This window comes from Mixophyes fleayi, chromosome 1 (assembly GCF_038048845.1).
Source record: "Mixophyes fleayi isolate aMixFle1 chromosome 1, aMixFle1.hap1, whole genome shotgun sequence".
Classification (NCBI taxonomy): domain Eukaryota; kingdom Metazoa; phylum Chordata; class Amphibia; order Anura; family Limnodynastidae; genus Mixophyes; species Mixophyes fleayi.
The window spans coordinates 370908631-370935916 of NC_134402.1; the positions used below are offsets into that span (position 1 = coordinate 370908631).

Below are 27286 nucleotides of genomic sequence, written 5' to 3' on the forward strand. Positions count from 1 at the left end.
TACAACTTTCAGAGTGGTGGTGTACGTTGTTGTAAAGTGTGCCATTGTGCTTACTTCAGGAGGAAGTTCATGAGACAACTGCGCATGTTAGCGATTTGCAGATCCAAAACTGTTCATCTACCTATGCTGCTGTGATCTGCAGTAAATGGAATCACGTCAGTCTACTCAACAGGGCTACAACGGCGATAACATATTTCTTAAAATAATATACAAATATTTTAAACTGTTGGTTCAATATCACCAAGGTAGGAAGCAAACTTGCACTAAAGATATATCAATTGCTATAATTCTTTACGTAGAAGCCTTTGCTATCAACCTAATAAAATTATGCGTCAGAATTCAGTATAGCAATTATGATACGAATATACAGTTTTATTGAGCAGAATGAAAACGTTTAAAGCTGCCTTACCTTACAAGGGGCAATTTTTGTCGGGTTTCAATCGATTCTGCCTCATTGATCACGACTTGAGGAACAGTATGTGGTTTTGCAACCTTCTTTTCATCGATCCCATTCTCTGCTTCAGAGCTAGCAAAAATAAAAAAGGTAGGATTATAATCTACATACCACCACGGGCAAACAATGCCGTTATGCAAAACTAAACCATAGAGCCCTAGAAAGAGTCCTCAAAGATGCATAATCTAGATTTGGGTGTTCAAGATATGCAAGATGAACATGTAATTGGGTTAAGGATGAATTTGGGGGGGGGGGGTGGAAAAATGTAAAACACAAGTACCAGTTCTCCCAAGTGAAAACCTAGGAAAGAGGTTTCGAATTCTAGTTTCAGTGCAATCACAGTGAAGATGAACATGTAATTGGGTTAAGGATGAATTTGGGGGGGTGGGAGGACTATAAGCAATAAGCGGTACACAAATAAAATTGATTCTAGAACAATGACTTACCTTTAGCTAAAGTTTGATAGCGTTTCTTGAAGTAATATTAATTGTTAACAAAAAGCACATCTATAGTTAACTTAGCCCGGTTTATTGGATTTGCAAGACATTGTTGTTACACTGCGGTATGGTGTTATGTTCGTTGACCTGCATCATTTGATAGTTTATAGAGGTATTGTAATTCATATTTTATCTACAAACTTAAATTCCACTCCATTATTAGAGTAAATAAAACATTTAGGCATCTTGACTACAATATAAAAGACAAATCTTCAGCCAGAAGAACCTTCACGCAGACAAATGCCAAACAGCACATGTACAAAATGCTACAGACTGAAAGCCACTAGTAACAGAAACAGGACAATCAAGTTGAAAACACCTAATTTCTAGATAGCAAAACGAAAAAGCATTCAAAAACTACACCAGCTGCTGATGAGTCTAATAAAATCGCATACACGTTTGCAGCAAGGAAAGCCGAAGTTCTAAATACAGACTGTTGAAATGCTCCACAAAAGCAAAAATAAAATATATAGCATTTCAGAGTTACTTATTCCCATAGACAACCAACTGTTGATTTGTTTGTTTTTTTTACATTGTTTTCCGAAGGGGAAATTTTTTTTTATAAACAAAATTCTCTATTGCTTTTGTTTTAAAACAATGTTCTATTAAGAAGGGAGAGGGGAAAAAAGAAACCATTCTAAATAAACAATTCACATGTAAAAATAACCTGCTTTGTAAAAAGTAACTTAAATAACCAAAAACCAATTCAAACTATACTTCATTCTATACTGTATACTACTATAATTTAAATTGTATTGTTGAATATAATATAAAGTCTAAGAAGTTCAACTTGGGGTATTTGAATCTATATATCAAAAGCACCATGTACTCTGAAATCTGCAGACAGAGCTCCCAGTCAATACTACTCGAATTCAGCAAAACGAATCAGAAGAGGAATAAGCAGCTCTTACCTTCAGCTTGGCTGTCAACATGTAAATGCTGCTACTAAAGCCTGTGTCTGCTATATCCACAAGTGATGACATAAGAGGAAGTTGTCCTGCAGATCGTGACTCACTTGCTTCAAACACCTTTTTTTTCTCTCTCTCTCTAACTACTATCACGTTTACTAATCACCTGACAAAAATGCTGCCCGGCACACGCCGTAAGACAGCATGCAGGTTTGCAGTACAGTTTGAACCGATGATGCATTAGACACCGTGACTTGCAAAGAATATTATGTCCTGTACACTACTACAATAAAACCAGGACACTCTGGTGTATTTTACACTGCTGGTGATACAGTTACATTAACTGCACACTGGTAGTACTGTCCTATGTCAAAGACAAAACTCTAAAAATTATATAACACTGAATTCCAAAATCAATTATACAGGATGAAATAATCGAATAATGAAAAAACACCCCTATGGTATGGATTGAGCACCAGTGGTCAAACACGACATGCCCTAAAGAAGAAGTATGTCAACCACACAGTCATAGTTTGTATAAGAACCACTAAATCAGGCTCCATTCAAATATGTATTTGCAACCTATCAGACTAAAATTAGCCAAATGACACGGGGTCTTTAGATATAAGCACACCAATTAAAGCACAAGGCTACAAACATGGGCAAGCTGTAATATGAAAAAAAAAAAAAAAAAAAAGGTAATGTTTGGACAGACATTATGAAGACAGACTCTATGCAGTTGTACAGTAAGCCTAATTCAAAAAGTCTACACAATATATATATATCTTGCTAAAGTCGTTAGCTCAATTGATAGTGTACATGGAAAGAGAATGCAATAGAAAGCGCTAAAAGAATTAGAAGTTCACAGGTGTGTTCACAAGACAGACAGGGGTCAAATATGTTGCACACATTAAAAAAAAAATATTTTAAAGTGTAAAAGTTAAAAAACGGGATACAAATTTAGTTTTATATAGTCTCAAAATGCAACGTTAGCAAAAACTGCAAGACAAGTACGAAAGTGGCGTCTCTGTCTCAGTTATGTTCTTGTAAATCTATGAAAATCAGAATTTTAAACACTGGTAAATGTGGGGATACAGAAACACCAAAAATAAACATCCATGTTGAATTCAACAAAAAAAACCAAAACAAACAAACCAAAGTACTCTCATCATATCATCCCATTCCCTGTTACAAGACTTTTTTCAGGCTGCACCCACTTTGTGGAATTCCCTCCCTCGCACAATAAGACCCACCATCTTAATCTCCCTAGGTTATGTCCTATACACAGCCAACACAAGACAACAACCCTCTGACCAACATTAATGTATGACTGATCATACAGCCCACTCAATACTTTTTACCTTTGCATTCTAGCTGGAATAAGCAATATGATGTAGCACGTACCCTTGTGTCTCAAACTCCCATTGTCCCATAGACTGTAAGCTTGCGAGCAGGACCCTCTTAGCTCTGTATGCATTGCTCAGTATTGTTCTATTACTGTTTGTTCCCAATTGTAAAGTGCTACGGAATTTGCTGGTGGTATATAAATGCTGCTGATGAAGTACCTATGGACTCGAACAATAGGGCTGACTCATTTCAGTTGTGGGTCTAAACTAATCTGGCTCCCATAAAGTTTATTTTATTTAACTTTTTTATTTTTAAATGGAATCTGGAATTGGAAGCAGAGTTCTAGGCTTTGGTCTGCAAAGTTGTAAGAGTAATCCTACCTCTGCTGGCTAGTGTCACCAGGGAGCTGAGCATTGCTTTTTTCTTACATTGCCTGATCCAAGATTTTCTATCGCTGCAGTGAGCAGCTACATAAAGTCTTCATATGTGAAAAACAAAATAGACCTATATTTAACCATAGTTATTATAGATGTCCCCATCTTTTCAAATAGTAAAACTGCAGGGGTTGAGTCAGGGTGAAAATAGTATCCCAAATGGTTCTGCAGTCAAGAATATTTGGAAGTTGTGGTGGTGGAGAGGCAACCAATGAATTCTCATGGAAGTGATTAAGGGGCATATTCAATGGTTTGAATTTCCCGCGGCATTAAAACTATTATTAAAACAGGACTGCTCAGTAATTATTTTGGAGGGGTGCCTTGAAAAAATTATGGAGACTCTAAGGGTGCCACGAATTGCAAAAGTTTGGGAACCACCGACATAGGGGCATATGCAATTGTTGCCGTTTTCCGCGTCGTAAAAAGTATTACCGTTTTTACAGTAATAGTAAGCTGGATTTCAGCTCGCAGCTCCCCGAGTCGCGAGCTGAAATCCAGCGAGAAAAGTACTGTAATGACGGTAATAGTGCGTGCGCCGCGAGAATTTTGGCTATAACGCCAACAATTAATTATGCCCCTAAATGTCTTGTGAACACAAATGTTAATCCTTTTAAATGACAATATATGAAAATATGTAGACACACACATACGTTCTACACAAACACATGTATGTATATGTAAATATGTGTGCAAATAAAAATTTTCAAACCAGTCCCACAGTGGTGTGTCTGTGATCCATAAGAACTTATTGAATATGTAAGATACAGCTCCCCCCATTAACAGAACTGGCATACAGAATGTACATTCAATAATTTTAAACATGCTTTTAATGTTCCCCGTACAATCCATGGACGGTAATCTTGTTTATTACTACAGTTTTTTTTTTTTTAAAGTATCCTGCAAGCTGTTGCTACGTTATGTTATGTCATAGTAATTCCACAACTTAATGAGGCCTATAAAACATGGCCATGAAATAATATATTTGTAGTGGTTGTTTTAAGTTGTAAAATGTACATTCCATTCTATGAATAAAAGGAAAAATGTTGTTGTGTAGAAAATAGACATATCCAGTCAGATTTATAACACAAAACACACACACGAAATCCCACTCACTTAAAATGGATTCTTAAAAATACAAAGGCAGCGTGTTTCGTTTCCATAAGCTACGATATATTTCAACAGCATGTTAGAGGTATTTTATACATTTGCTTTGTCAACCCTCCATTTCAGGTACCAAGAGTGTCAATGCGAATATCCTTAAAAGGGTTTCTTCACTTAATCCTAAAAAGTAAATACTATACAAAATATTAATCCATTTTGTATTATTTTAGGTTTTATTTTCTTACATTATATATTCAAAATGGATATATTCAGTAACTACTACAAAATACTGAACGCCTGAAAAACTGATGCAATTAGTTGTCAGTTACTCATAGTCCTGCAGACAATACAGGTCCATTCAATTTGTTTAAAAATAAAATACACCTGTCTGCAAAAGTTCCCACAGTTGGCTATTGCATTTCCAAATAGCTTAGCTTGCATAACAAAAACATTCAAAATAAAAAATCAGAGAAAAACAAACAAATTAGGGGCTAAGTGGAGGGTTACATTAATAAAATCTATTACAGGTGATAGTGCAGTTTTAAAATACATCTGTCAAGTTAATTATATAAGAAATGTACCACATTGTCTACATCTGTGACTAGACCCAGAACAGGATGTCATCCACCTGACAAGGTAACAGTCTTCCTTGGCAGAGACAGGACAAAAACTGTCCATGGAAGAATAGCCAGGGCACTTTTCAAGCTTTTGGGCTTCTTAATGCAATCATGGTTCACTCGCTCAGTCTCACTGGCTGCTGTCTACTAATAACCAGCTAACATATAGTCACTGTATTTTACATTTACACTACTAAACCCTAACAAGTCAATATTTTTGTACATAGCAAATTAATCTATAGATTGCTCTAGGTGCAAATTTGATCATTGTGACTACTGTATGGATGTGTGTCCACTTCCACCCATCTAATCTTGTAGTTAGAATGGATATCAGTGATGTTTCTGCCTGGGGACTGAGTTTCTGGTGGCATATAAGGTTAACAATCAGGTTCCTAAAATTCCCCAGTGTCCCCCCCCCCCATTCAAAGTCAGGTTTCATAGGCAATTATATGTGGTGAGGTGATCCAGGTCCATTTATACAAAACGATTAAATCCTAATCTACATACTTTAGTCATTATTTTAGGCCAATGAAATGGATTCAGAATGTGCGGGCATTTACTAGGTCATGGGCATGATTTGTAATTTTAGAATGGCCATCAGTTTGGGTTACAGCATGTTTACTAAATTAACACAGTGCAAATACTTCAGTGGGGAAGTAAAATATTCACCACACATTTCCTATTTAAAAAGAGTTTTCACACATCTCAAAATTTGTTTCTTCCTTTAAATATATAGTAGGATTTATTTTTATTTTAAAAAAAAAACAAAAACCCGCACACAGGATTAGAAAAAAAACAAACAAACAAAAAAAACCCACACAACAAAATACAATACCTTATCAAACTTGACAATCATGTGTCAGGACAGTTCAGAGACAGTAATCCTAGAAGTGTTTGCAAACACTGCTACACTTCACACATCTGAAGTTTATAACTATGGCAGATAACTACATATATTAAAGTATGGAATCTCTTATCCAGAACATGGGGAGGAAAAAATACTTATTTTTATTGCTTATTGAGTATGTCATCCACAGGCATATTCAGCAAGAGGTTCTTCCTACAGTTACTATGAGTAGATCTGTTCATTTTCAAATGTGTTTTAGTAGATCCTCGGTATGGGGCTCCAAATTATGGAAAAAACAAAAAACAAACATTTTGAGGAATTACTTCCTAGTCAAGTACACCTTACTAAAATTATAGCCAATGAATCCATTTAGCTTTTAATCCTCATAACAATAGTTTCATTTTTACATTAACAGGCCATTATGAGAAAAACTGCACTGGTAGGGGACTTATGATGAACTAGCAGCCATGCCTCCTCTAGAACTAACAACTATTACAAATTCCTTTTGTTCTTTGTGGGGGGAAGTCTGCTGTGACTGCTGCTATGTGCCCAGTAAAAAAAACACAAAAAACACATAGGTCATTTAAGTGAATACAGTGACTGCACATCTCCATACTTGCCAACTGTCTTGGCACAGATTTTAATGACTGCTTCCTATAAAATGTCCTTATTTTTCAATTTTGGCCAACCATACTTGACTACGGAATGTCACACAAGTATCAGGGGTATGCCACCATCCCGGATCCCACCTCTTTGATTTGTGGTGAATCTATAAGTCAAGGAACAGACACCCCCCCTGCACAATGATGTGTGTAATGACGGCATTGCACAGCGAGTAGGAATGACACAAATCGTGTAGTCATGCCACCCCCGCACTTCCCCTTGGACCTCCCTTTTGTGGTCTCCTGGAGGGGAGTTATCAAGAATAGGTACTTATGTTACCAACTGCACATTGCAGTTCCTCTTATTCTGTTATTCCTAACCCTATTTTCCACACATTTATTCAAGAAGAGTATTTATTATGCAAAAGAACATTATAAATGAAGGTTTAGCTAGTCAGTAGACCACATGTCTGCATACATCTGTCCCTGGAAACAATTTTTAAATGTTGGCAACTAGGATTCTGACTGTACACATTGCAGCAATAAAGAAAGCCCCACCCTCCTGTCAGTAGCAGGCCTCATCTGTAAACACAATATTGGCCTGGGGAATAACATTTTTAGTAATTGGCACACCCTGCCCAATATTCATCTCCGCACTGTGCCTACTTCTACTAGAATGGAGGACAGAAAACAATGCAGTTATCATTGGTATCGAAACAGCTGTGGATTTGAATGTTGCACCAGATAGCGCATGTGCCATGGCCATCCAAGACACTATTAGAGAGTGGAGAAATACTGTAACTTGACTCATCAGGTGGTGTCTTTAGACTAGCATTTAGTAGCAGTCAAAAAGTGCCACACTTTGCACTTAAGTGTGAATTTACCCTAAATTGTAAGCGCTCTTGAAAACAGGGCTTTCAATAACTGTCTCAGTAAAATGTGCATGTCGTGTTCATATTGCTCACTGCACCACATAATACACTTAAATAAAATTTAAAACTATATAAAAACTGATCCAGTTTTAAATGCAAATAAAAATACTTCAACATTCAGCAATTTCTTCAGTCTGAGATTGGAAAGAATTTTCTTTTTAGATATCAGATTAAATCAAAAGTAGATATTACCCAGGGGGAATCTTGCGAGGGGTCTTCTTGCAAGATACAGTATTTGTCACTGGATTGCAATTGCGTACATCATATCTGAGAAAGAACCCTCATACAATGAAGTGGAGTTGTTTTCATAAAATGTACACTTCCTCCTCCATGTTCAGATTGTTAAAAATTAAAAGCGGTATTGTTTTAGTACAGATAAAAAAAATAAATAAAAATAAAATCCTATCACAACAGCTAAAAAGTATAAAAAAAATTAATTAATTTTGAAGCGTATGGCTGAGGAATCACCATGCCAGTTTTATACTAGCGATTCAGAGTTCATGAATACATGACCTAATTTCTTAACCATTTAAAGCAACAAACAACCGGTTAGGCAGGAAGGAAGATTTTACGATTTACAGTCCATGAAGTTGTAGTGTACAAAACTAAATATTAACTACTTTAGAAAACAGAACTTCTGACCATGAACGAATGAGTGCATTAATTTAGACTATGGCACGAAGGGGAGTTAATCTTCCTTTCCTTCGTACAATGTTGGGCGGCAGATCAGTGTTGTGATTAGACCAGCATAGCGGGCAGATGTCATACGATTAGACGTCACATTTACAGCTATACAAAGTCAGGTGCTTTTGAGAACATGGCAATTACCATGTATGCTTTTATGACTAGCTGTATGACCACACATCTTCTAACACCATTCAAAAAATATTTTTAGATAGTAAACTGTAAAAATAGGTCACAACACATGACTATAAGAAAAGTGTATGATTTAATGACGGAGCCATATAAGTTTTACATTTTCAAATTTGTTTCATCAAGAAATTTGCATTTAGCTGGTTCTAGTGTGAGGAAGCAGGTGTTTTTAAATTCTTCATTTATTTGCAAAGGACGCCAGTCATACTCCTATCCAGCTTCTGAGTTCCTATCCACAACTTTGTATGGTTCACCATTCTGTCTAGATCCCAAATTGTAATTGAAGCAACCCACCACACATTACCTCAAGACACTTTGGGGTAGATTTACTAAAATGTCTAAAATGGAAAAGTGGAGGTGTTGCCCCTAGCAACCAGATTCTAACTATCATTTATCTAATATAGTCTAGAAAATGATGGCTAGAATCTGATTGTTATGGACAGCAGTGGCTGGATCACTTTAAATTAATTTATACCATAAGTTATTTATAAGGAAATTGTGTAGGGCGCTTATTTATATAATTGCAAATGTACTTATTTCTGATATTGTGTGTATTTTGGTATAGGAAATGTCTTTATTTCTGAGGCTAGGGGAGGAAATTCGTTTTTTGTTTTAACTTTTCTAGAGGAAAACCCTTATAGGCATATGTGGGGAGGGAGTCAGTTTTGCTGATAACAGGAAATGCTAACTAAGTCTTTTACTGTGAAGTGTCAAATGCCTGCTCTGGCCTGAAGGCCCGGCAGGGAGTCATGACCTGTATCCTGGTTAAAGCGAAAGGAAATCTCTGATCAATGTGATTTAGAATATCACAGATTACTGCAAATTTTGTAAGGTTTAAAATGCATTTAAAATCCATGTTTAAAGAACATATCACATCCTGATGTTAATCTTTGAATGAAAAATTGCAGTCTGTGCGGAGCCATCTGATCAGAGGGCTGGCTTACCCCCTGTCAACACTAGTCTCTAAAACTGTATAAATTTTATACAGCTCTTGTTTTATACTATAAAACATGAGCCCTTGTACACTGAAGGTACCGGTGATCAAGAGGTCAGACGAAACAATTATACATTTCAACCAGTGTGAAATGTCCTTGTTAGGACTACTGGAGCTAAACAAACATCACTTGCTTCAAAGACCTGCTTGTAAACTTCTTCCATGCAGAAATTTCTGGGACCTACAGATTAGACCCAAAATCTAATCAGGTTTCTGGCTGTTCTGAGGTTTGGACCCAGCTTTCCGGTACTACTGTTCTGCCCGCTACCCAGCAGCTCTGGCCAGTGGCGATCCATCCACAGCAACCCTGATCTATAGGAAGAGGTCAGGTATACCAGCTCAGGTACACCAACAAGGGGGTACACTAGCAGCGACAGTTACCAAGAAGGAAAGCGGCTCTGGATGCCGTTAAAGAGTCCAGTGGTGGCAGCAACTTAAACTCCTCATACTGCAGTTAGAGGATAAAGAAAGGGAACGGTGGCAAAGTAAGCCCGGCCGCTTCCCAGCAGCGACAGACATGGTGGCATAAGCGGTCCATCTTGGTACAGCAGCACCTTCACTTTTCCTTTTAAGAAGCATTAGTAAATCTGCCCCTTTGCCTTCAATATACTTAAGATTTGGTTCCATACCAGAGCCTGTCCAGATGTTTCTGGTCTACACTTCTGACTGCTCCTCCTATGTTCTATAGGCCCAGCTTCTGCTGCTCTGTTACCCTGTTGTAAGACTCCAGAATAATCGTGAAAGTGCCTACGTCAAATACGGAAGCCTCATGATTTTGTGAAACATCCAGAAGCAACCCAGACAAATACTTAAGTCAAATTCGCCACCGGCATCTCTGTAACAGGATTTGGGTATAGGGGATGGACACTGGGAGAGATCTAGCCCTGAAATTTGAGAGTCAGTACAGGAAAAAGTATTTGTCTAAAGCAAGTGAAAGGGCTCATCTAATATGGTGTTGACCTGAAAACGTACTGAAAGAAATTTTTGACGTGTCTTCTGGTTAGCAGCAACAGGACACCTCCAAAAATATATCGAATTGAAAGATTTTATCACATCCATAAGTTTGAAAGAGAGTGTAAAAGAGTGCGTTTATGAGAACAGATGTTTATCACTAGTTAACAGCAAAATGAAACAAGTCCTAAGGAAATTGATATATACACACGCACGCACACACACTTTTTGCTTTAGGAGGGTTTTTGTTGTAGGTCTTTCAGGACATTAAAAATATTTACTAAAAAGGAGCTGTCTACTTTACCTAGGTAAAAAGAACAAAACACACCCAAAAAAAAAAAAACACATTGAAAAATAAAATATGCAAATACACTTAATAAAATCATTGCCATTCATTGTAAAACATGGCACAAGCTGAAGATTTAATAAAATGATCTGTTTTCAGGATATTTTATCTGAAAGTATTAATATCTTAATGAGAACACAATTATCAAGTTTTGCTAAAGACATTATAGGTTCAAATAAAATATATCCCAACAAATTAGTAATTGCACAATAAGAAAAAAAGTGTTGCCAAGAAGGAAAGTATGTATTTAGAAACAAATGAAACCGTAGTTCTCATACCCACTAGCGTTTTTTTTTGCATTAAAAAGATTATATCCACGTTTTGAAGTGCATGTCACTCTAGGCTTGTCCTTGTCCGTTTAGTCATTTATCTACTCTCCTGGAATGTCCAGGAGACTCCTGAATATCAGGTAGGTTTCCCAGACCCCCAGGAGCACAGGTCCCTCTCCCGGATCCCTCCCACTTCTAGTTAAATTGTTAGATGGGAGCCTCAATTGGCCCTGCCCACAGCGCAATCACTGCAGGCCATAATTCATTTGCGAAGCAACGACTCCCTGCACTTGCCATGTGACCTCCCCTCCACAGTAAAGTCAATGAATGTAACAAGATGCGTTATATCTTTCCTAACGCAAAACAGCTGTAAGCTAGTAAAATTATGTTACTGGAAACTATTGTACTAGAGTAAGCAAACAAAAATAACGCAAAAAAAACAAAAACAAAACCCCAAAATACATGCAGTTAATGCTAATGAGCACAAGACCTAACTCTTCTGAGCCTCCAGAACAGTTAACCTACCATGCAACCCAACACGAAAACAAGAACAAAGTTGCCGACAGCAAGATTGTGGCTCATGGGGAACTCACAGCAGGAACTCACCCTGGTTAGGGTTTGTCTTTTGTTTTTTTAAAGTCATAATTAGTTCCACTGACAGAATACGTGAAACTTCATTTTCACAAGTTTCCCACTGGAGGAAGTAGAGGTGGGAGGAGGAAAAGGGGAACACCCAAAAACCAAGACAATCAAAAGTAGTGATTATTGAAGTTAATCCACACAGTTCTGTTAACCAGTTTATGTGGCAATTTATTAAAGTGCAAAGAGATGGTTGGTCAGCAAGTAGAAACGTAAAGATTATGAAAATGGACATGCATTAGAAGGATATGCACAGTATTAAAAGCTAAACAAAAGTGCAATACTTAGCCATCCCTGTTCCAAAAATACAGCTACCCGAGTGCTGTGCTATAGTAGGCCTAGCTGCTGGGGAAAACTTCCCCAAGGATTGTTTTAGAAGGTTACTGAAAGCTTGGAACAAAAGACATTATCTGTGGGGACGTTGGTTTTAGTTATACTGCATAACCATGTTGTATGTGTTCTACAGCTGTTCCAATGATTAACATCTTCAACTCTGTTGAACCCTCCGAGTCCCAAGCTTTGTAGACTTCGAACGTTAAACGTTTTAATTACACACACTTATTTTGTCACAACTCCATTGAAGGTCTTTAGTCACTAAACTCTTTTGTGCTCATTGACAGCTGAGACAGTGGACAAGGATACCAACCCATAAGACCACTAAGTATATTTGCATAGATTCCATCATACGCTTCTTTCAGGATCAGGGGGGTAATTTATTAACAGATCCATTTTCAATCATTATTGCAAAGATAAGGATTGAAATATTGTGACTACCTAGTGAAGATTATTAATATAAACAGCAGTCACGATAAACTGCTGTTCCTACGAAGACCTTTGTCCACTATGGTGACCAGCGTAAAGTAGCCACCTTTGCGATAGTGACCAGTGGGGAGAGCAGGTAAATTTCGGTGAGGGATCTGAAGCTCTCTCTACTGCAATGCTCTCCCCCATAGGTTTCAAAGGCTAACTCCAGCTTCAGCCATTGATAACAAGTTCAGAAAATCTTTGATTTGTTCGATGGTGCAAAATAGCCGTCCCAATAGACAACTAGCATAGCTACAATATCTGCTGCGGTGCCCTACTAATAAATTTCAACTTTACTTTAAAATGCGGCTGTCCCCCCAAAAACGAAAGTATGGTGTGACACAGGTGCTTTGAACAACTCTTTTCCAGCTAGAAGAAAGCTGCCGTTTATAGTGCTCAAACCTATATGTGCGGACACAATTAACTGAATGTGAAAAGCTCTTCCGGTCATACTGGAACGATTAGGCTGTGAAGACGCTGTATGCAACATTTTCTGACCATAATCATTTCCGTGTGACAGGGAAAGAGCATATTAAATTTCACTTCATTGTGTCACCAGAGAACGATGTGAGCACTACTACACAAGCATTTTTTTTTTTTTAAGCTGGAAAAACACTAGGGTTCAAAGTCACCTGTGTGTAGCCACCCTTACTGAGTTTCATACAGAGAAACAATTATAAACACTGTTTACATGTTAATATGAAGCTTGCTAATCAAATCATAGGCAGTTTTGTTTTTTTTTAAATGTAATGTACAAAGATCATGAACAGAAGTAAAAGCATACAATCAGCTGTCAGCCTGCTTCTAACAAAAAAAGTACTTTAAAAAATAAAATAAAAAACAATACAATTGTGTTACTTTTTAAGTTTGAAATCAAATTGTTTTTCAAATAGTCTTTCTACAGCGAGCACATGTGTTACAGTATGTGCTACTAGTTGGATTCTTGAAGTCATGCTGGTTTTTAATGCTGGATAATTAATTGGTGACTCAATGTACAGTACATGCCACCTTAGTAGCAATTATAAAAATAGTACATGTGTATCATATTGAAACTATTCAAGAAATGCAAAGACCTGGAGAAAGTAAAAAAAAGATCAGAGATATTTAATATCAGAAGATTTAAGCACTTTATGACCAGACCAATATATTTTGGTTTTATAAAGAATACTCTTATTTCACAAATAAACGTTTATATGGTTTTCTTCCTGACAGATAAGGTTTTATTTTAGTAGCATAGCAGGAAATGTTTTTATTTTATAGACATAAGATGGGTAAGGGGGCAGGGTAGTCTCGCTGTTCATGTTGTAACATTTCCCGTTTATAAAAATAAAAAACAAACTACACCACCCATAACACACTGTTTGCGAGATTCTTTACACGTACACCGGATCAGCCACAACATTAAACCCAACTGCCTAATATTGTGTAGGTCCACCGCATGCCGCCAAACAGCTCTGACCCATCAAGGCATGGACTCAAGTAGAAGGTGTCATGTGGTATGGGCAGCACAGTGGCCTAGTGGTTAGCACTTCTGCCTCACAGCACTGGGCTCATGAGTTCGATTCCCAACCATGGCCTTATCTGTGTGGAGTTTGTATGTTCTCCCTGTGTTTGCGCGAGTTTCCTCTCACACCAAAAACATACTGGTAGGTTAATTGGCTGCTATCAAAAATTTACCCTAGTCTCTGTCTGTCTGTGTATGTGTCTATATAAGGAAATTTAGACTGTAAGCTCCAAAGGGGCAGGGACTGATGTGAACGAGTTCAGCGCTGTACAGCGCTGCGGAATTAGTGGCGCTATATAAATAAATGATGATGATGAGGTGTTGGTATTTGGCACCAAAACATTAGCAGCAGATCATTAAAGTCCTGTAAGTTGTGAAGTGGGGCCTCCATGGCTTGGACTTGTTTTTTCAGCATATTCCCCAGATGTTCGATCAGATTGAGATCTGGGGAATTTGGAAGCCAAGTCAACACCATGAGCTCTTTGTTCAAGAATGGTGTGAGGAACATAACAATGTTTGCAGTGTGGCAGGGTGCATTATGCTGCGGAAAGAGGCCACTTCCATCCAGGAATACCGCCATGAACGAATTTGCAACGATGTTTAGGTAGGTGGTAGTTGTCAAAATAACGTCCATGTGAATGCCAGTACCCAAGGCTTCCCAGCAGAACAATGCCTAGAGCATGACACTGCCTCTGCAGGTTTGACTTCCCATAGTGCATGGTGCCAACTCTTCACCAGGTAAACGACACATACGCATCTGGCCATCCACATGATGTAAAAGAAAAGGTTATTAATCAGTCCAGGCCACCTTCTTCCATTGCTCCATGGTCCAGTTCTTGCACTCACGTGCCCATTGTAGGTGTTTTCGGCAGTGGACAGAGGTCACCATGGGCACTCTGACCCATCTGCGGCTATGCAGCAAGCTACGATGCACAGTGTGTTCTGACACCTTTCTACCGTAACCAGCATTACTTTTTCAGCAATTTATGCTACAGGTGGTCTTCTGTGAGATTGGACCAGGCAGGGGAGCCTTTGCTCCCCACATGCATCAATGAGCCTTGGACACCTATGACCCTGTCAGTTCACTGGTTGTCCTTTCATGGACCACTTTTAGTAGGTACTAACCACTGCCTACCGGAAACACTCCATAAGACCTACCGTTTTGGAGATGCTCTGACCCAGTCTTCTAGCCCTCACAATTTGTCCCCTGTCAAAGTAGCTCAGATCCTTACGCTTTTATCCTGCTTCCAACACATCAATTCCAAGAGCCGACTGTTCACTTGCTACCTAATTTATCCCACCTCTTGACAGGTGCCATTGTAATGAGATAATCAACGTTATTCACTTCATTTCAGTGGTTTTAATGTTGTGGCGATCGTTGTAAAGATGCTATTATGCTGGCCATAATGTACATACACACCAATAATGCTGGTTGTGTATGTGGCTCCCATAAGCCCGATGCCCAAAAAAGGATCCAGTTCATTCCAAGCAGATTAATAATTTGAACGTCCACAAAGGAAGTTGGAACAGGATCACTATAACCACCAACTGCCTGTGTGCAGGCATCCACCTCCACAGCAACAAGTGGACAGCAGTGGCGGATCCAGGGGGGGCGATCGGGGCATTCGCCCCCCCTAGCAGCAAAAAGCTAGGTCCCAGCTGCCGATTAAATCGGGAGGGGCGGGGCTAAGCGCGGGCAGGGCTAAATGTGGGCCAGCCAATCAGAGTGGTCCCAGCCGGCGACCACAACGGGAGGGGGCGGGGCCAATCGCGGGCGGAAGGCGGGGTTAACGCAGGCCAGCCAATCAGAGCAAAGGAGGGGCGTGATTATGCAAAATCGCCCCCCCTAAACATAAAGTCTAGATCCGCCTCTGGTGGACAGACATGTGCAATTTGGTATGTGGGCAAACTAGAATGTGATCTTGTTGCATGACCTGTGTGCAGCCAACTTTAGTTCTAGATTACCCTAGATAACTAGTGTTGGAAGATATCTGATCTGACATTTGTCTGCACATTTAAAAGAACCTCCATAAGAATTGTATTTTTTTTATACTTTTATTTTCTCCCCCCTGGAAGATCCCCGTGGGGTGTTCAGCTGGCAAGTGTGGAAGGTGGCATAGTGATACCATTGTGTCACTGTAGCCACACCCCTTTTGCAAATTGCATCATTAAGCCCCGCCTCTGCCAGAGATCACAGAGTGCCTGCTCCACCGGGAGGACTCTCTGAAACTCAGGAGCAACAAGGTATTTATATACATTCTGGGAGAGTAGCCAAGTATGAAAAAGATACCATGGAAGTCCTACCGACATCATTGGGTTTCCTAGTAACCTCCCTGCAGGGTCAGTCTTAGAGCTCATACACATCCCCATTTTCAGCTTGATGCTTACATTGAGGGCAGGGTTCTGGGGATGAGCAGAACAAGAACTGTGTTTCACTAGCAAATCATGTCAATAAATGGCGACACAAACAAAATATGTGGCTGAGCCGTTATACAAATTAGTGGAAATGGCAGTGTTCTGCCGTAATAGCCAGTGGTAGGTTTGGAAGCTGTAATTTAAAGGACTTGGAATGAAAACAAACATTCATTAGAAGGATATGCCCAGTATTAAAAACTGTTAAACTAAATTATAGCCTGTTGGTAACCAAGCGCAATCCCTAGTTGCCAGGAAAAACTTCCCCAAAGGTTGCTATACATTATTCAAGGTAGCTGTAAGTTTGGAACAAAAGGCTGTATTTGAGACGAGATCCGTTTTAGCTATTTAACCATGTTTTACTTGTGTTCTATACCTATCCCAATAACTAAAATCTTCAACTCTGTTGAACGCTCTCTGTCCCAAGCATTGTAGCTGCTGCACACCAAGATGAACCCTTTGTATTCAGGGGACAAACTCAGATGAACTCTGCCTATCCCCACACTTGTACATTATACACTCTACTGACCTAGTAACATGAATAGAGTCCTGAAGAAATGTTTTAACATTCCCAAGAACTGCACCTGCTTGTTTGAAGCACTTTTGAACTACTAAGAATGGGCAGGTAATTCTGCATTCTGACAATGCTTACAATCACAAGGAATGAAATCAATTGATCCCTATCCAATCAGTGGACCATCTCTTTCCAAAGATCTGTACAATCATAAAACACAGGCAGAAATTAGCAAACTAGTGATTTTCTCTTATTCCCATTAATGTGCAAGAGACATTTTATACCCAGTAGTAATATTAACTTGTGATTAATCATTTTGAAATGTCCCATGATGAAGTACATAACAGTTAATGAATGTAAAACAAAACTGGGCAGGAAAAACACGTCGAACAAGCAACTTTGTTTCAAGTTGAAAATTGTGTTAGAAAAAGTAAAGGATATTACAAGTCTAATGGTAGTCCTGCGCTCCTCAGCGACTCCAAATATATCTTTATAGGTTACCACACAGAGGTCATATATGACAAATTACATTGTATACTAGTAAAAACGCACATTTCAATAAGAATACTAAATTTGGATACAGGAAAGAGATACCTCATACATAATTTGAACGCAGAGCGTATTATTCACGATTAAATTGGCGTCTTGAATTATAGATAAACATGAGAATGTCAGTGGTACTGCCCCCTGCTGTTCATTGCTTCGCACAGCGGGAGGCAGAGGCTAATGATGCAAATTACAACTTTAAGCCCCACCTCTGTCTGGTTCCAGGGGGTGTCTGCTCTTCTGGGAGGACTCCACAAAATTCGGGAGCCTCCCAGGCATGCGTGTTATAAGTACATGATCTTATTACAACGGAAGACGCAGAGTACTAATGCAGACTTAGATAGTTGTGCTAGTGTGTCGCAGCAAATATTTACAAAATGGTACAGCAATTCGCACTTCGCATACGCATTTTTTTACATCTATTTTTCCTCACTATGTAAAACTTTAAGAATTGTCTAATCACAAGTAGCGTAACCAATATGTTTAAAATAAAAACAAAAAAAACCACACACACATCAAGACAATCACCGCGCTCACTAAATCCTGACATTTGATCTAATGTTATGAGAAATAGCACATTTTACAAGGTCATAATTCAACAAAAATAAGCCATCATAAGGAAGCTATATGAGAAAAACAGCAAGTACATCCTTACTGCCTCTGTATGAATAAAGAAAGGAATGTGAATCAGGTAAAGCAATCTTGTTTGCTCAGTCACCTATTACTAGGCTTACCTGCTTTCAAGGAGGGTGGGTGGGGACGTGTCACGGTGATGCAAATAGCAATACCTCTGAACACCTGGTGGGCACGTGCTTTGTCAGTCCACATCATGTCATGAACTGCATCGTCAAGTCAGGCCCATTTTGTTTCATACCTCTTTTCAGCATTTCCCAGAAGGAAAGTATGAAAAGTAGGCAAGTATGGTTACATCTATAAGTTATACACCATTGGTGGGCAAAAGGCATGCCAGTATGAGTGGCACGTGGGAGCATTGTGTGTCATGTGTGGACCTGCTTGCCATGTGGTAGGAATGTAGTGGTAATTTTGTTGTGGTTTTTTTCTTTTTTGCATTTTAGAAAAAAAATAAATTAAAATTATTCTTGCAGAAGGCGAGACATGCAGAAGAGGGTGGAGGGGATTCTGGGTAGGTCTCCCGGACTCCAGAGAGAGCAGAGGTACATTAGAGTATGTGTAAATGACTTTTCATTACTTATTAGGCTGCAGTAAATAGCAGTCCCCATAGACACAACGGGGACTGCTGTATTTCAGTGTGGGGGGAGGTGGTTTTCAGGGAATTAACATGAAAATAAGGATTAATAAATACCCCCCCCCACCCCCACCAAGAGTGATAAAATATCAAATTAAATTTATATCTATTTTTGTCAGCAACAGGGCTTTTCAACTATTGATATATCAGCCCCTTAGTGACAGTCCGAAGTTGTATAATCACACAGCAAGGGCCACATTTACAACCAGACCGCATGTCAAGGGAAAAACAAAGATAGTCCTGCTCTCTTAAACAATATATAAGCCAGTGTGTGTCCGCATACACATTATGTATATCCCGACACAGTGATATATATTGTAGTTTCAGAGAGACCTTTTCTTTTGTTTTCACGTACACAGTGGTTTAAAAATTGTACTGGCTGCACTTCTTAAAATGATTTTATTTACTCGTACACATTTCATTAATGTAAAGTAGCACACCCTGATTTCACTGATTTCTCATGTCAAGGGGAACCCAGCCAGCAATCCCTGCAAACATCCCACCAAGCAGGCAAACTGTTCCTGCGCAGACCCTACCTCTGCTTCCCCTCCCCCAATGCCTCAGTATAGATTCTTTAAGCCATGGCTCTGGGTACAATTCCTCTTACTAGCAGGTTGAGCATTTAGCGAATGATGCTATAAGTTATTGTCATTCTGAACTCTGTCAACCAATCTGTTATTATACTTAGGCTCATGATCTACATAAATACATTCACTAAAACATAGCCTACTTTGTGTCCTACTTAATTAGATTGCTAGCTCCTCAAGGCATGGATCTCTGATATGTTTCCAAGAATTTATTTACCAGTATTGCATGGGTCAAATACCCCACATTATTACCATAACTCAGATTTTTGCTGGGGGCTCTGAGATTTTAAATTACCATACTAATGATAAATATGTGCTTCTATTACCATAGTAACGGTAATAGTGCACCACTCATGTTGTTCCAAAGAACAACTTGGAAATTGAAGTCCCCCCTATATATATTACCTGTACAGTATTTTTTTTAAGTACCCTGTACCCAGTAGCATAACGTAAGTATATACATACAATACGTGTGGCAGAATTCACAGGCTGCTCAAGCTACTTGCAGAAAAAAAACGATACCATGATACACAGAAAGTAGCATTAAGCAGTGTGCTGCAGTAGCAGCAATTTTTACAGTTAGCAATGGTGACTGTAGTTTGCAATTGTGACCAGTCAAATGAGGGGTTACTTTCAATATTTGCATCAGAGCTCAGAAATCTCTAGTTATGCTACTGGACTGGTGGTCGTTATATTATCCACAGACACCGGACCACTTTACCTAAAGCCTACTGTAGGAATTTTAGTGACCATTATCCATTCTAATTACAGAACAATAAAGCAGTGTGTCACAACAGTACTGTTTCAATACTATCAGCAAGGAAAACATAAGTGATATAAGGTAGTTTGTAAAAAGCAAAAAAAATAATTATATGTAATTTGCATGACCATTGGTCACTTATCTTGGCCATCATGCAGATGCACAACATTTTCAAACTATTCCATGAAATTCTTACTTCATTCTGCATTTGGCTGCAAAATTCCACTGGCATAAGTTGGCCTTAACTGTTTCCAGTACTACCCCCACTACCCAGCTCAATGAATCATCATCTTTCCAGCTTTATTTACGAACGAATTACATTCCATAACACAAGTTTACGAATAGAAAGTCTAATTTAGAATTTGACGTCAGAAGGCAGGCCAAAGACATACAAAAATGTGTCAATGTTTGAACATTCTGCAGCAGAAGTATTTCCTGCTCACCCCTTAAACTTCCATTAGTGGAGAAATAAATGAATTATGTTAACAGGGGGACCCACGGCATCGGTTCCCCCTTAATATAAAATGCTATAGCACTTTCACCAAGTTGGGCAGGAAGAGAAGTAATGCTCATTACCACAGGTTGGTTGGATCTAAGAGTAGACAGGCCTTCCTCAGTGATGAACATGCTGAAAAACAGGAACAGATTGTAACTGACCACAAGCTCTCCGTTACAGTGTGACTTGCCCACTGGTGCTAGGTGTCATTTTAGAAGGGGGACCCCCACGCTTTTTACCTCCTTGCATTAGTGTTGACTAGCTCCAGGCTAGAAGTGCTGGATATTCATTCTGAAGGATCTACAACAGGTTTTATCTACTTTTACACAATAAAGGTGTGTGCTGATGCACACATCTTTACACCAGCCTTAATGATATGCAAAAGCTACATCTCCTAATAGGCACACCTAGAAATCCATACAAGTTTAACTAGGTTCACCAGGGTGTGTGCTACACTTAAGGGTGCATGGTTGTTCTGCACTGAACTTGCATCTGAAATACCCCAATACGCCTTGCCAGGCGAAGGGGGCAGCAAGTTCAAGATATATTTATCTTTAACTGAATTTTTTACATTTGTTTATTTAGGGAAGCTTAGTGTGGCAAAGCACAATTTTACACAACTCAGTGCAGACCTCCCAAGTGTCCCTATTCCAGCGGGACAGTCCCGTTTTCTTTAGTGGACTGTCCCACCCACCTTACAGTTTTTCCCAGGTTATGGTACTAAAAAAAAATTAAAAAAAATACTTACCTCATCCCAGCAGCGCCTCTCCTCCCTTCGCATTGAATGTTGGGCGTGACGTCATCACGTCTGACATTCAGCAAGAGGAGCCAGCAAGCAAGAAGTTAGAAGAGAAGAACAGAAATGAAAGAATGAAAGAATCCAATAGAAAGGTAACTAAAGGAACAGAGGCAAGAGTGATGAAGGGTGGCCAGGTGAAGGAGGGAAAATCAGCATGGATGGCACAGTGTGATCATAAGGAGGCACAGCATGGTGATGAAGGGGGAACAGTAATGTGTGTGTGTGATGGCACAGGGGGCTTGCGGCAATGCAATGTGTGTGATGGCACAGGGGGCTTGCGGAAATGCAATGTGTGTGTGATGGCACAGGGGGCTTGCGGAAATGCAATGTGTGTGTGATGGCACAGGGGGCTTGCGGCAATGCAATGTGTGTGTGATGGCACAGGGGGCTTGCGGCAATGCAATGTGTGTGCGCGTGTGTGATGGCACAGGGGGCTTGCGGCAATGCAATGTGTGTGATGGCACAGGGGGCTTGCGGAAATGCAATGTGAGTGTGATGGCACAGGGGGCTTGCGGAAATGCAATGTGTGTGTGATGGCACAGGGGGCTTGCGGAAATGCAATGTGTGTGTGATGGCACAGGGGGCTTGCGGAAATGCAATGTGTGTGTGATGGCACAGGGGGCTTGCGGAAATGCAATGTGTGTGTGATGGCACAGGGGGCTTGCGGAAATGCAATGTGTGTGCGCGTGTGTGATGGCACAGGGGGCTTGCGGCAATGTAATGTGTGTGCGCGTGTGTGATGGCACAGGGGGCTTGCGGCAATGTAATGTGTGTGTTATGGCACAGGGGGCTTGCGGCAATGTAATGTGTGTGTTATGGCACAGGGGGCTTGCGGCAATGTAATGTGTGTGTTATGGCACAGGGGGCTTGCGGCAATGTAATGTGTGTGTTATGGCACAGGGGGCTTGCGGCAATGTAATGTGTGTGTTATGGCACAGGGGGCTTGCGGCAATGTAATGTGTGTGTTATGGCACAGGGGGCTTTCGGCAATGTAATGTGTGTGTTATGGCACAGGGGGTTTTCGGCAATGTAATGTGTGTGTTATGGCACAGGGGGTTTGTGGCAATGTAATGTGTGTGTTATGGCACAGGGGGTTTGTGGCAATGTAATGTGTGTGAGGAAGGTGGTGGCTAGTTAATAGTTGCTATTTTGTTTGTGGGGTAACTTAATTTAATGGTGGGGACTATTAGATGGGGTGGTTTGGGGGATATTAATTGAATGTGGGTGTGAGTGTGGAGAGAATGAGGTCTGTTTATTAAATGTGAATATGAATTATTTAATGGCAGTGACGCTTGCTGGAAATAGGCTTAATAAATGGGAATACTATTATTTTAATGTTGAAGCTGGAGGAAGGCTTAATTATTAATCGTGGATGCTATTGATTTAACACCGGGGCTGGTTGGAATTTTCTAAATGTACCCATTTTTTTTTTCAAATAGGGCCCCCAACATTCCAGGACTCGGACAAAGAAACCAGCAGCCACAGGTGATGAAAGTGACAACAGGTAGGAGAGATCAGGACACTATCAAATGTTCTGATTCTAGTGAGACAATCCCAATTTCTGGTGACTGTTCTGCCCAATCTAAAGGCAGGCCAAGACTGTGTACTCTTTATATAGACACTGCATTCTTTATATACTACACTGTGGTGCTAGCTGTCCTTCGGAAGCTTACCACACCCCCTTTAGTGGTTTTGGTTACACTTCTAGTGGTTGGCCACACCCCCTCTGGTGGGCCTCTACCATTGTATTCCCCTGTGGGCCCTTCAGATCAGCACTGTGTACAGGTAATTCTTATAAATGTGAAATACACTTCCCCATGCAGGGGAAACTTGCTGTCGGCTCTGTTAGCAGCAATAATAACAATGCATATCTCCCGACTGTCCCGATTTAGGCCGAACACCACGATTTGCAGACCCCAAAAGGGGTGGAGTTTAGCATGAAGTGGGCAGAGCTTTATGGAAATGTGGCCATTTGTGGGCAGACTTTGAGTGGTCCGGGGGCGGGGCTAATTTTGTCTCCCTTTTGGGATTCAAAATGTTAGGAGGTATGAGCACATATGGACTTGCATTCATCTCTGTGTGAGGATCAAAGTGTAGATTTGCATTGTGATGTATTGTGAAGCAGAACATGAAAAGTGCATCACCAACACTGCACCATTGTGAAACTACCTGTACTTCTGCAAAACTCATGATTTCACTCATCTCCAGTTATAACAAACATTACATATGTTCTTCAAAAGAAGAAAATGCAATTCTGATTTGACAATACAGTCACTCACTCCCAATTCAATATGACAAAATAATCTGAGTAGCGTGGAATTTTCAGACTGTTAGGATAGCCAGGAATCCCACTAAACATTCTACAGCCCGAAAGAAAGTCCTGCCTACCCCTTAAATTACATAGGGTTAATGGGGAATTATTGAACTTATGCATACCACTGCTGTGAAATTTTACAAACTCTCAGTTGCTAACATAGGTAACCCCGTAAACTGCCTGCATGTGTACACTTACAGAGATAGGCCCCTTTAGTAATCATAAACCTATTTAACAAGCTCCTAATCCCCTGAAAAACGTCAGTTTTCAGGGACCACAGCAATTTTTGTTTAAGTATTTCCTCTATTTATAGCTAAGGGATCGCAGCAGATATACACAATAACAGTCCCCATAGTTTCCACAGAAGACCGGTATTTTTTGTGATTTAACAAGCTCTAAAAACCAAAGATTTTTGGAGCTAGCGCCATTGGAAGAATTGAATCCTATGGGGAGAGCATTGCAGTAGAGGGATCCTCAGATCCCTCACCACATCTTACCTGCTCTCCCCTCTGGTTACTATCGTAAAGGTGGCCACTTTACAATAGAGGGCATTTTTTTTCGTGACTGCTGCACGAAAAAAAGACGACATTTCACAATCTTTCATTTCTTATTGCGATACGGAATAAAAATCATGTTTAATAGATGGTGTTTGTTAAATATGCCCCCATATGTAGTTAGCATTCTAAGGGGTCTATGTATTAATATAATGCGATGCCAATAAATATGCATCACTGCAAATTAAGTACCACTGAAATGCACCATGCTGGGGCTACTCTGAGAGCCCCGGCGAAGTGACCGCTGTGGTGCTACCTGTTTGTCCTATTTACCAGCAGCACTAGGAGGATGTGCTATGTGCACAGAACTTCCACAGTGAGGGAGGGATCCAGTGAAACTTCAACTAGATTCCCTAGAAAATGTCAGGTTTATGTCATCTTGAGATGGTGCTACCTTTCTGTAAAATGCAAAGCTTTTCAAAGCTTGATGCATGGCAGAACTTTGCAGCTCCCATATTAATCTATGGGGACTGCGTTAGGAAACGGTAAGTGGGTTATGGCAGGAGAAATTGCCAAAAACCTTTGATACATTTTGCTTGTCATTTTACAGAAAAAAATGCTGTTTTCTACATTTTAATGGATGATGGCAGGTTAATACATAAATCCCCTAAGAGATAAATATCACATAGGGCGGCGGTTCCCAAAGTGTGTGCCGCGGCTCCCAGGGGTGCAGCGGGCCAGCCATAGAAAAAACAAAGAACACAAAAACTTACCAATCCGTGTGGCGCCGGGACCCAGCATCCTCCTCTCTCACACAGCTTGTCACTGAACATTGACAAGCCGCGCGGATTGGTAAGTTTTTGTGTTCTTTGTTTTTTCTATGGCTGGCGCGCGACAGAGGGGCAGATTGAGAGGGAGCGTGACAAAGGGCAGCGGAGGGGGGCAGCACGAGAGGGGGTAGAGGAGAGGGGGCAGTGTGTCTGGACGCAGAGGAGGCAGAGTGCCTGGATGCAGAGGGGGCATTTTTGCATACAACTAAATAAGTATTTCTGTCCTGACCTAAATACTTATTACAATTTTTTGACCCAACTACTTCTAAAACAGTACTGCTCAGTAATTATTTTGGAGGGGTGCCTTGAAAAAATTATGGAGACTAAGGGTGCCACGAACTGCAAAAGTTTGGGAACCACCGACATAGGGGCATATGCAATTGTTGCCGTTTTCCGGGTCGTAAAAAGTATTACTGTTATTACGGTAATACTAAGCCGGATTCAGCTCGCAGCTCCCTGAGCCGCGAGCTGAAATCCAGCGTAAAAGGTACCGTAATAACGGTATTTATACGCACTATTACCATAATGACGGTAATAGTGCACGCACCGCGTTACTTTGCAGTGTAACGCCAACAACTGAATATGCCCCATAGTGTTAGATTGGCTTCTGCCACCATCACAAATCCAGTACTATAAATAATAGTACTCCTAGTACTTGAATAAATGCATTTGTTTTTCTATTACTCTGGAGGTCCCTGAGGAATGTAGCTGTGATTCAACACCAAATAAAGAGAGAGGAGCACAGAAAGGATCATAAAAAGTAAGAAACAATGGTCTGTACACACAACCAGCATTGACAGTTGTGAAAAGCTGTGCAAAGTATTATATAGACTGTGAAGCCCTCTCTATGTAGCACAATACGGTGCCTATAAGTTAAATCAATTATACAAATTGAACTGGAAATCGGGCAAGTATTTCCACACCACATAAGAACCACAACAAACTGACCTCATTCCTTAATGAGGAAGCAGAAGCTGCAGTTGCTAGCAGCTGGCTAGATAAACTGTGTTGGGCCAGGCAAAGACAAATGGTTTGTATGCAACTGTTTATCCTGTGTTGATTCCCCCTATCAAATTGGTGGCCCAATGATATTTAACCCTTGCAAAACTACAGCTACTTATTCAAAGTCATAAAATATGGTGACTGTGCCCAATTTGCCACCTGATGTCATACCCTAAGTAACGTTGGGCCAGGGTAAATACCATTGCAGATTGTGTAAGGTAGCCCCTTTAGTGTTAATCTAAAGTCAAGTCAGTGATCCATCCTCATTTAATCCTTTAAAAATACAGTTTTCTGAATAAGAAGCAGGAACGTGAATAAAAAGTGAAGAAACTAACTTCAGCCTCCTGATAATGAAAGGGGAAGCACCGAGGAGAAAAGAAACAACATGCTATTATTATAGTCCACTGCTCATTGTTACACTTACAGAGACGAGGCTCCCTTGGGGTCTTTTTTAGAAATCTTCTGTGGCTCTTCAAGCTCACCCGTCGGCTCTGTCATGATCACCATTTCCAGAGAAAAGTGTATGCTGCTTTCTGTGACTAGCTCCTCCTGACTCACACACTTAGCACTACCCCTCTTCCTCTCTAACAATGTACCAAGCAGGCCTGCAGATCCCCCTCAACTTATTTCCCTCCACTAAACATTCCGTAGGAATAGGGTCTCACAAAGAAACTCCCTTAGCCAGATGCACAACACAAATCTACTCAACCACAGACCCAGCTCGAACAATAATAATGAAAACCTGTTCTACCAGTCCTGCTGCAGGAAATCTAATTGCAAACCAGCTGCAAGCATTAACCTTACCCTACACAAACCAGCTGATTTAAGCTTACTACGAAAACGATTATTAGAAAAAAACCTGCAATCTATAAAGATAAATATTTCATTTATTTCAAGTATTATGAATGTGAGTGACAAGTTAATTGCCAGTGTCTCTGCACAGCTCTGTTTAAATAATTCAAGTATGAAGCTGTATTTTAAAGGAGCCATCTCCTTTTTTCTTAACAATAGGGCTGCTTCAATTTTTCAAAAGAAGATGATTGAGAAGGTCCTTGTTTTACCTGTGACAGTAAATAGAGAATAGGTTACATAACAAAGAATGTTCTGGAATGAAGAGTATAGTCCTAGTTCAGTGACTGGGGTTTG

At 40.0% G+C, this 27286-nt stretch overlaps 1 protein-coding gene across 2 annotated transcripts in view; it reads right to left on the bottom strand.

The window, feature by feature from the left end:
• Positions 1-26912, bottom strand: part of GRAMD2B (GRAM domain containing 2B) — a 43319-nt gene extending 16407 nt beyond the window's left edge. Inside the window, exons 1-2 of one of the 2 annotated variants that reach the window (XM_075178947.1) lie at positions 26565-26912; positions 410-526 (exon numbers count right to left, since the gene is read on the bottom strand). In XM_075178947.1, coding sequence (XP_075035048.1) covers positions 410-526; positions 26565-26647 — 200 coding nt within the window. In that variant the 5' untranslated portion in view covers positions 26648-26912. Of the gene's footprint in view, positions 1-409; positions 527-1862; positions 1967-26564 lie in introns of those variants that run through there. The other variant, XM_075178957.1, reaches the window with a different exon arrangement.
• Positions 26913-27286: the final 374 nt, after the last annotated feature.